Genomic DNA, 12,032 nt, shown 5'->3' with positions numbered 1-12,032 from the left:
GATAGATAGATAGATAGATAGATAGATAGATAGATAGATAGATAGATAGATAGATAGATAGATAGATAGATAGATAGATAGATAGATAGATAGATAGATAGATAGATAGATAGATAGATAGATAGATAGATAGATAGATAGATAGATAGATAGATAGATAGATAGATAGATAGATAGATAGATAGATAGATAGATAGATAGATAGATAGATAGATAGATAGATAGATAGATAGATAGATAGATAGATAGATAGATAGATAGATAGATAGATAGATAGATAGATAGATAGATAGATAGATAGATAGATAGATAGATAGATAGATAGATAGATAGATAGATAGATAGATAGATAGATAGATAGATAGATAGATAGATAGATAGATAGATAGATAGATAGATAGATAGATAGATAGATAGATAGATAGATAGATAGATAGATAGATAGATAGATAGATAGATAGATAGATAGATAGATAGATAGATAGATAGATAGATAGATAGATAGATAGATAGATAGATAGATAGATAGATAGATAGATAGATAGATAGATAGATAGATAGATAGATAGATAGATAGATAGATAGATAGATAGATAGATAGATAGATAGATAGATAGATAGATAGATAGATAGATAGATAGATAGATAGATAGATAGATAGATAGATAGATAGATAGATAGATAGATAGATAGATAGATAGATAGATAGATAGATAGATAGATAGACAGATAGATATAACAAAGTTGACATTATATATTAACAGACCATGCATGCACAGACCATGTTACGACAATGTATAGTACATGAACCGTATACGTAAACTTTAAATCTTGCATATATCTGATCGAAGGTACAAGGTTGTTGGGTCTCGTGATGAGAGTGGATTTTGAAGAATTGCATATTTGTTTTGTTATTTTCATTGTACCTAATTGAATGCACATCGTGTATGCAAAACAAGAAGAAACGAAACGGGTATAGCAACGTGAATAATAAAAATACCTGAAACTAAAAATGTTCTTTTGTTTTCAAAATGCTTTGATAACTCACTTCTTTTCCATTTATACATCGAATTGAATGAAATTACTTTCCATTTGTACTTTCTATTTCTTTTCTTGTATAGAATGCTGCTGTGTCAGTGACATCTCTCAAGAGGGATTTCATGTTCAAAACAATACATAATGGTTAACTGCTGATACTATGTGTGAAACATTAAGGTAGGCTTAGTTATCGATCCGTTTGGCAAGTGATGTCCATATATTTACTACAATTATACTAATATATAAATATAATAAAAATGTATAAATTAATATATAAAATTCCAACCTATTTATGGCATCGAGTAATTAATAAGCTGTGGCATATTTTTCATCATAATTAAGTTATTCAATTGAGAAAATCATACGAAATAAAAAAAAATCAAAAATCAAAATCAAATGGATATTATCAATTTGGAAGGTGGGCAACAAACAATAAAATGCTAAGATTATTACGTATATGACCCAAATTTATTTATTGCCACATTGATAATCTATAAAATGTCAAATTAATCAATTGTGATCAATGTATCGGTAAAGTAATATTTCGATTACAATGTTAATCTAGGCTAATCATTTCAACATTTAATATAAATCATTTAATACTTTCATGTTAAATTCAGCTATTCAGTATTACTATGTTACTATTTTACTATGTTAGTTTCTCTGACCAAATAAAGTCCAGAATCACAGCTCGTTGGTAAACTTTTATTACATTATTTCTTTTATTTTTATTTTTTCGTTCCATTATTTATTTCGGAGAACTATCGTATAGACAACCTGTCTGTCTATCTCTTAGCCAAACAATTTTGATTTTTTTCTCTGGTCAGCCAACATTTGAGATAATATGCAACATGAGCCTATAAGATTAGCCAGTTACTTTGTGTGTTTATTTACACAGTTTGCAATGAGGACGCGTGTGAGATTATTCAAACTATAGACGATGTATAATTATGACCATTTTATTCATAATGGATGATGATTGTTGGAATTAATTATCCATTTCGGGGTATTCGTATAGATTAAACGTTCGGATACTTAACGTGACCGGTGGTAAGAAGAATGGACAAAATAGATATTTTGAAGTAATCACTTACCTTCAAATGTCAGATATTTGTCTCAGCAATGAATAGTATTAACTTCGAGCAAGGTCAAACCTACGACATGGTACGTGAGATGATCCTTTATCGTGACGGTTTTTGTTTTGTTTTTTTGTTTAGCCTGAACAAGGCTACATCTACATACAAATGAATTCAGGAACTCGGTTAATATATCCTTTCAAAAGTTACAAAATGGAAGACTATTGTTCCCGAGGTCGCCATTATAATATACAATATATAGACGTATATATGGTACTTAAGTGTAGTTAAGAAACTGAATAACAGCACGTGGGTTAACACCTCATTGAATATGTTCCTTTCATTGATGGAAGAGAACCTGTATTGGATGATGTTTGTAGCATGGACCGTGTATAAATAAAATTATCATCACACACACAGGGGGTAGGAGCCGGGGGGGGGGCACTGTGGGAAGTTCCCCCACTTTTTTCCAAAATAGCAAATGTGCCCTACTGGCAAATAAAGTGTACCCCTTTGATGAAGATCTGTCTTTTGGGTATGTTTTGTTAATTTTTATATTTTATTTTAATTATTTGTGTTTAGTCTGCACATGCTATTTTTAAAATGGCATCCCATATCTTTTTGTATCACGGTTTACAATAAACAGTCTCAATAAATAGTATATCTTTAAGTGATATGGCCGGTGTGTATCGGTTTATAGCATAACGAGTGGTGGTTGTGGAATGAGAAAGTGCCCCTCTGATGCTGTGCCCCCACTTTTTGGAAGCTTCCTACCCCCGGCACACACACATCAAATTGATTTTCGAAGATAATTCGTTAAATCCTTCAGCTATAGTAAACCAACATTTATAGTTTAAGTTATTATCATTATTTTTTTTGTATCATCCTATTTCATGTTCCTTTTTAGTTGGTTATGCATAAAGTAGTAATTGGCCGATAGTCGGCACGGTTACAATCGTACACAAAACCGATCATGAGAGGCAAAGGCAGTTTCCTTTCCCCACACAAAATCCGTCACTCTTCGGTAATCGTATAAGTTCATGTTGTGCGTTAACGGAGGGCAACCTGTCCCCCTCCCCCTCCCCCTCCAATTCCAATCCCCAACTTCCATTTCCATCCACTTACTGCGGTTTTAAGTAGTTTTCTATAGCTTCAACTATGCATTTGAGAAAGGACATATTGCTGAGTTCAATTCTATTGGCACATTTTGCTTGGACCAAGTATGAAAAAAGAGTGGGTGGGTAGGGGGTTGCTTAACTCGATTATACAGGCGACAGATATATTGGTGCATGTGTTTTATTGCATAAAACAGAAAGTCGAAGTGAAAAACGTTTGCGTTCGGGAAACAGTTATATATTTTTTCATATTATCTCATCTGCAAATCACATTAAAAGTGTGTCGCAGCCTGGTTGTAATGGTATTTGCAATAGCGCCACCACTTATCTTCATTTAAAAAATTATGTTGGAAGGCGTTGGGGGGGGGGGGGGCGGGAATAGTGTTATCTGTATTGATTGCAATGGGGGAAATGAGTTCTACATACTAAACTTTCAGGATCAAATGGAATATTGACATGTAAAGGAAACTGCATCGTTTGATGTCCAAATTACTTCACAATTCTTCAAATGTATTCGACACTAATATTCGTCTTATGTACGTCAACCATCTATCATATATCATAAAATCCCCGCATTAGTATCCCTCAAATGGTCATCGTTCGAAAACCAGGATAAAAACAGAACGTTTTTCAGTCCCCATACACACACACAGAAACAAACTTTCATGAGATTACGAAACATTGACCTTCTCCTCCAATGTTTGTAAGTTAACCATGTCTTAAATGTAAAATTAACAATTTGAAACACGTTGGATGTAATTTCTGACGCTTGTCATAATTTCCCTTCATGAATCACGCCTTAAATGTTAGATCCATGCGTGCTCGTCCCCGAACGTACCTCAATCCGAGAAATAGTTACGTAATGAGTTGTCTAAAGAAGGAAATAAGAAAGCCGTGTACACCAATCCTATCAGTATCTAGTACCGGATTTCTGGGCACCAAGGGACTGCATATCTTTTCCTCCATAATTTGTAACTTTCTGAAGTAGGCTTAATGACTTACAAAGTATCTTTTAAGTTTTTGCCAAGTGATTGAAAACAAAATATCGGTTTATAGAAAAGTGACGTTTAAGTGTCATCTTTGTTTCGTCATTGAAGAATCAAAAGTCAATCAAAAGTCGTACCTTTAATTATTCCCGCAGTATGCCAAACAAAACTTATAAGGTAGGTTATGTGTGATGTTACCGACACATGTCACCAAAACAGCCGTATTTGCCCAAGTAATTCCTACAAGTCTGTCTTGCACCTGGTCTCATGTTTTTTTTTTTGTTTTTTTTTGTTCTAGTATAATTATTTTTTTTATTATTTAAAGTCAAGCTTCCAATATATTTGTCATGGCACTAAGTTTTGACCACTGATCCAACAATTTATCCAATTTCAGAAAGAATATCCCAGGCTTTTGTACACAGCAACGTTGAAAGACAAAAGCGAAAGAGAAAATGAGAACATGAATTAAGTGAAGAGTATGATAAGCGTTCAAGCGCTTATCAATAACGCCAATACAGTGCAAGTGTTCTCTGTTTACACTTTGCTGAAAAATGGCAATACTTTATTCAGATTCACGGCAATTTTGCACGGTAAATTATTTATCATCAATCGGGATTATCACGAGGCAATTTTTGACAGTCTGAAATACAACTTGGCGCGATCAGTTACAACTACAATACGCCTCCTATAAATGTCTTAGATTTCGATATTATTAAGTCGCGCATGCGCTGTCTTCGAAATTCCAGCTGTCACGAAAACTCACAATGCTTGCAAAGTTAAGGCTGCTTTATACCGTTGGTTTTAGGGAGGGCCCTTTCACTGTAAACTAGAAATAACTGCGAAACAAGTCCCGTCTAATAACGATAGTCTATGTATAGAGTTATGAATAATATATTCAAAGCTATATTGTATAACACGTTTGTCTATTCGTCGTCGTGGGAGGGGTGTTGTGATGGGTGGATAGGGGAGGGGTTGTTTTGATCGGTGGATTGGGGAGGGGGCGAAGGGAGGGGATACAAGGAAGGGGGAGGGGGAAAGAAAGTCTATGGGAGGTCTAACTCGGTTGTAGATGCCTATATAAACTACAACTGGGAGGGGATGGTACCCAGGGAGGGGGGCGGATGAGGAGGTATGAGGAGGAGAGGAGAATGTATCGATTGACCTTGATTATGCTGTTATAAATGGGTGCTTGATCCTGTACAACATTATCCACAATTTACAGGGCTCAGTTTCTCTGTTTAAATTAAACAGATTAGCGAAAGCTGTTATTTTGCAAACTATTAGCATCATGGAATACACAACCCTAAATTCGCTAGCAAACTGTCTGTTGTCAAACTATAGCAATTGATGCAAATTATCTAGAAATGAAGACTTCTCTTATGATGTTCTCCAATCGTGCGATAAATACTTCTAACTTCTTTTAAGGCATTTGTGCAAACTTAGAAACAGAAATATCAACCTATAACAAAGAAAGAAAATGTCACAAACACAAGAAAAGAAATACAAAATGACTCATTGAAATAATTTCACCTTAAGTTTGTTAATTATTATAAATCCTTCGACCGAAAAAAGAAAGAAAAAAAAAGCAGTATAAAGTTTACTTCAATATTGATAACAATAATAATAATGGTAATAATAGTCATAATAATAATAATCAAAAAAATAATATTTAAATGTGTAGCCACTGCAGAAATGACCTGAGGTTTTCGACAACATTTTCTCTTTCAGACCAAAGTTATACAGACTTCTAAGCATATATAAAAGCTCTTAAGTTTTGGGCAAGTTGAACGCTTCCTTTCTCATAAGAAAATATCATAATAACATAATGTGACGCAGAAATCTGCATTTTTTTTTTTGTAACCATATCACTGCAAAAATATACATAAATCGTCAACTTCTCATAGATATTTAACAAAAACTGAGAGAAAGACCGGTATTTTCTTTGTTTAAAGAAACTTAATAAATTGTACAGAAACTACATATATGTGAAAAGTAACAAAATAATATTAATAATCAAGAATATGGCTCTTGATGTAACCATAGAGATGTTATTTATAGACTAAATCATTATTAATATTATGCCCTGTTCTAAAACCATTCACAATCACTACCTTAACATTTGTTATAACTAGTGTCACTTTAAATTCTGCTCAGAAGTTTCACAGTTACAAAAATTGCCTAGCCGTTTGTTATCGATTTCAAAGTAATGTAAAAAAAAAAACAATTCAATTTCAGGCTTAAATGAAACAAAATAAAAGTTTTACCTACAATATTTAGAAAGCATTTCTTTGTAATTTACTATCAAAAACACAAAAAAGGTGGAAATAATTTTGTGCATCTGTCATGGTGTGAAAGAAGGAGTAAATTAAACATAATTCTTCAGCTTCCATAGAAAAAGCAAATTTCACATATCTTGTGATATTTCCATCGAGGAAGGATTTCTAAAAACTGCACAGACATTCACACATAATATGCAAATTGCTTAATAGAAACAAATTTGCTAACCCATGCAACAACAAACCTTTTTTTTTTTCATGTGTGTGAAAGGGAATTTCCCAAAAATTAAAGATTTTTACTAATCATAATCCTGTAAAATATGATGGTGTTTTAAATATATCGGTTACAAACTCAGAATATATATATTCTCTTTAGTGTAAGGTGTTAAAACTACTTTTGCTTGGGGTATATCATAAACTCAAAATTGGAATTTCATGGTGAACCTAATATACAAATAACTGCACGTAAACATTCATCAATTTATTTCTCCAGAATGATTAAAAACGCTTCCCCAACATTTTAAATACACTGAGAATTAAAGACACGAGATTTAAACAATTATGTAGATTACTTCTGTAAGACAGCTAAACATGATAAAGTTTTCAGTACACAATGACTGTATATTATTATGCTTTCTTCAATGGAACAAAATCAGCCTCCATACTAAAATGTGGATATTAAAAAAGATAAATCACAAAACATATTAACGGAATTCCTTTTTTAAGTATAACTAGTCATAAAGTGATCTAAATTGATCATTATGTAAGCCTGAAAGTCGTGCTTATTGCAATGGGTAGAACACAATAACATGTTATGTTTGGGTCAAAGTTCAAATGATTTATTTCCACTAAATAACAATTCTAAACGCATGTTTGAAAACTTAAATATGCATACAACTTCAAAGAATAACGTTACGACATAAAAACAAAATTTTCTACAACAATTCGTGAACGAAGCGTTTAATACTTTTCTTGGATCACAGTGTATGTATACATACATAGGCCTATATGTACATATATATGGGTATAACAAACTACGTTGTGATGCATAGGCCGTTTAAGTAGATTTTCCTTCAAACATGTTTAACGAAGAAAAAAATGCAATTTGCATAACTGGTTTCTTTTTTTTTTACAAAGAATTACACTGAGTCTTTGCTTACATTCAGTAGTCCCCATTTACTGGTTTTAAGAGACCGAAAAAAATGGAGGGAGAATATAGAAAAGCACTCTTTATCATGTAAGCACGGTGTTGTCCTATGATATAAAGGCCTATACACATAAAGTTTATACATCGCAAAAGCGTTATACCGCTGTGCGAGTTTCATAACATCCTGTGTTTAGTGGTAATAAAAAGTGATTTTTGCCTTGTTAAGTGGGCAATAGATAACGCTTTATATGGAATATAAATAACCACAGATTACTGCACATAACATTTTTTTTTCTGGGGCAATAAAACTAGACGGACTATAATATTTTTTCCCTCATCTTTGAGCAAAGTTCAGCCCTTGTGTCAATATTTAATAACAGAACCTCTTAATACATTATAATACACGCAAAAGGCAGCTGTGGTTAAACTGTTCATATCCACTCTCTCGCATAAGAAATAAATGTACATATTCGTGATAGTTTTTTTTTGTTTTTTTTCATGTGAAAGACAACGAACTTTAAAAAGAGGGTTCCTATTTTTTCTTCTAAAAACCCAAATGTCAGGCTAGGCTACATTTCAGAGGAAGGCCACGGTTGCCAAAACTTGTTCAATATCTTATCGATATGAAACTTTTTACTTTTGAGAAATCTCTGGTAAGGCCCTTAATTGTGAACACCGCGTGGTAGGTATATAGGTTGTGGACATAAACCTTTTCGAAAGCTACAGAACGTTTGTAAGAGATGATATTCGTATACAAAATGTTGTTGCTGTTCTTCTCTTTCTTAGGTAACATATCTTTCCATTTAAAAACAAAATGCAAAAATACATTTTCTGACAAAACTATGCTTTAAGATATTAAAGGCAATACATTGGTATCAAGGTATTTTAACACTTAAGAATTTTACTTGAGTGTAAAAAAAGTGAAGTGATAACCTTAAAAAAAAAAAAGAATTTTAAGTACCGAACCAAAGAAAAACATGTCAGCGTATACACAATGAGCTACCACGAAAACATAACGATTGAAAATATCTGTCTAAGGCAACTTACACTGGACAGGAGGCTACAGGGAAAAGTTCCGTCGTCATTTTTGGTCCCCTCGGCCTTCGCGGATCGTCTGAAAATCACCACCTTCGTAGTCAAGGAATTCTTCTTTTCATTTTTACAGTTATTCCTCACGAAAAATAGTTTTTGTTCGCTCTCGTCAGTTCTATCACATTTGTTGAGAGTGAGAGTGAGCGTGGGCGATATGAGCCACCGACTGGTTCATTATCATGGCTGCCGATGATGTCGGTGTACCATGTTGGTTGTAACCCGCTGCCGCTACTTGTAACGCATGGTGCCGACTGGCCGCGTTGGGGTCGTTCGCTACATCCCCTGGTAAGTATACGTTTATCATGTCTTTTATATCAGCTGTATGCATCCTGGTGGGGATACCCTGTGGGTGGTGGGCACGATCTGCAGCGGAACCGGTGGGGGACGAACTTTGCTCAGATTTGGGCACTGCGCTTCCAGTGGGAACATGCATTGGTACTGCTTGACTACTGTAGTGACCGTACCCTGCAGCAGGGTTCAGATAAGCATGATGTGCCGATGTCATGGGGGCATATAGCTGACCCATTTCGTACCTGGGGTGAAGTCCAGAGTTGCCGCCCATTTGAGCTCCTGCGCCAAAATGTGGTTGTAAATGGGAAAGTTGTTCTTGCATCATCGGATAACCATTCATGTAGCCATTAATACTTGGTGGGTAATGCTGCATACCGTCACCAACAGTTCTCTGCATGTCTGCACCGGGTGGTAACATACCTGGGATAGCATATTTGTCCTTTTTCATTAAGGTCTTGGTCTTACGTCTTGGCCTATATTTGTAATCTGGATGCTCCTTCATGTGAACTGCTCGCAATCTCTTTGCCTCGTCAATGAAAGGTTTCTTTTGGTCGTCCGTCAAATGTTTCCACTCCTCTCCCAACCGTTTACTTATCTCAGAATTGTGCATTTTGGGATTTTCCTGTGCCATCTGCCGTCTCTTACCTCTGGACCAGACCATGAACGCATTCATGGGACGTTTCACCCGATCTTGCTGGTTTTGTGCATTCTTACTCACTGTCGGCGAATGCGAGTGGGTCATGTGGGCATGAGACATTGGAATTCCGACATGTCCAAGTGGTTGATGGGCCGGGGTTGGTAAGCCCGGTGTAGAAACGATAGGCTGTGGACTGGATAGAGGCTGGGGTTTTAACTCAGTCTGTGGCGGTGCATGGTGATCCACATTTAATGCCATGTTGACTGTTACGATGACGTTCACGTCTTGGACAATGACTACTTCAAACACACGAGGAAGTTTCTTTTCACAACAGCAACAAGTAAAGCCAAGTTGATAATAGGTGTTGTTAACAGACTATACACGCTATTCAAACTTCAAAGTCTGATTGTATAAGGACGATGCACAAGGCGTTTATGGAGTTCGATAATGCTTAGACCGCTTTTACAACAATCCAACCTTTAGTGTTTTGTATTACTCTATAGACTCAACACGTTGTTTTCTATACAGTCTATGAGTGCAGCGATAACTTCACTAGAATCAACCAATCACAGCCTACGATGAGTGACATCATCGTCAATGAAGCCATTGAAACTTTGAAAGGCTTCTTTTGTTATGCAAAATAAAGTATTTGTTGGGCAGGTTCGCGCCAAATACCGTGTTCAATCAAGTATAGAGGTATAGCCAATCACAACGTACTATTTTGTCATGATTATTCATTATTTACTCCAAAGCTTGAATACTATTTTGCGATCAATCAAAGCAATGAATACCGCCAAAGAGCACAGGTGCACTTGATATGGGTACATGATATGAGAGTTGAATATGAAGCGTAAATAATGTGTAATTTATACTTGTAAGTTATTATCGAAGGGAATTTTTTGATTCTGAAAGGTACGCACTGTAAACATAACTAGATAATGTACCGTCCTAAATGTTGTAGTATTTTTCGTAAATGAAACCTAGAATAGATTTTGTGACATGACGTCAGGCTTGGTCATTTTGCAAATAAAGGAACCTACTTTCATAACCACAACATAGTAGTGGCTGTTACAGTACGTTTAGCAATCTTCTACAAACAGTAATTTTCGAAGTGAAGGTTTTGCCAAAAAATTACCACAGTTTACCGGTTGTTATATGTTTCGATACCGTATGACTTAATGTAAAGTACTACGAGATGATGATGTTATCATGTCTCTTATGCATAACGTGAAGGTTTATCTCAAATTTTTATTAAAGGCTAAAACAAATAAAAATCAAACGTCTTAGGTTTTGATGTTCGACACGGTTTCATCTCTCCGCGCGTCATGGATGATAATACGAACAAGTTAGGGTGAAAACTAAGTTAAGGAGGGAGGAGAAATCGGGAACAAGGGGGTTGGAATTCTCAATTTGATGGAAAAAATGGCGGTTCCCTGCAGCTAGTTCATCTCCCTACATTTGGACCAAACATTTCATTCTGTACAAAAATATCATGATGTCTTAAATATAGGGAATGATAATATGAACCACAATCCGGCCACTTACCGAATGTGTGGAAGGACCCCATAGCTATGGAAAATGATATGGAAAATGAAAATGATATAACATCACAACGTACATCACACAGATACAAGACTGACAGGTACTTCAAAACGGGTTTTTTCCTGGCATGGAAACCACTTATAATATAGTCACCACATTAGGCTATATTTTTCTTAATGATGTCGACATGTACCTCGCCATTATATAGGTGTGCATGTGTTGACGATGATTCTCTGAGGGTGGTGGGGGGGGGGGGTAGTAGGTTAGGGTGGGAGGAGGAAGTCATGAGGGGCTAGGCAGAGACGCCGAGAGACAGATCGGGCCCGGTGAAAATTCTGTCACCGGTTTCCTTCTGCATTCTTCCGCAATTAGTCTCATACTTTCCCGGCCCCTCCAATACTTTCCAGGACCCGTCCAAATGTCCAAATGTCGCCTCTTGCGCTCCTGGAAAGCCTGTAGTCAGGTATACTCGACAGCTTGGTTTGTGACGATTAAATCACTCAATCTGTCCGATCTGTCCAGACAGTTTGATCGACAAATTTGATTGACGTTTACTCGCCATCAAACCGGATAAATTTATAGTCCATCGGGAGCACGACAGACCCAAGTAGTTGGTATACTTTATCGCTAACTAAACCTTTGTCAATTTGGCTTGTCAATTTACCTTTGCCAAATATGTCCCGTTTTAACCAACGGAACAACCACGGGGTCTATTGTCATGGACCAACATTGCAAAGCGTGTCAATACATTTCAACACGACCGCTATTATTCGTATGCGTGAAAATTAGGACAAACTAAATGAGGGGTTGTTCATTTAGGAAACGACTTGAT

General features: G+C 35.6%; 1 protein-coding gene across 1 annotated transcript; it reads right to left on the bottom strand.

The window, feature by feature from the left end:
* Nucleotides 1-5,736: 5,736 nt before the first annotated feature.
* LOC139975042 (transcription factor Sox-2-like) lies at nucleotides 5,737-10,153 on the bottom strand. Its single transcript, XM_071982653.1, has one exon. The coding sequence runs from the start codon at nucleotides 9,914-9,916 to the stop codon at nucleotides 8,849-8,851; it is 1,068 nt and encodes a 355-aa protein (XP_071838754.1). The 5' UTR covers nucleotides 9,917-10,153; the 3' UTR covers nucleotides 5,737-8,848.
* Nucleotides 10,154-12,032: the final 1,879 nt, after the last annotated feature.

The sequence above is a fragment of the Apostichopus japonicus genome, chromosome 10, assembly GCF_037975245.1.
Source record: "Apostichopus japonicus isolate 1M-3 chromosome 10, ASM3797524v1, whole genome shotgun sequence".
In the NCBI taxonomy this organism is placed as follows: Eukaryota; Metazoa; Echinodermata; class Holothuroidea; order Aspidochirotida; family Stichopodidae; genus Apostichopus; species Apostichopus japonicus.
Note: the sequence above shows the minus strand (reverse complement) of the source record. Positions and strands in the feature narration are given on the sequence as shown.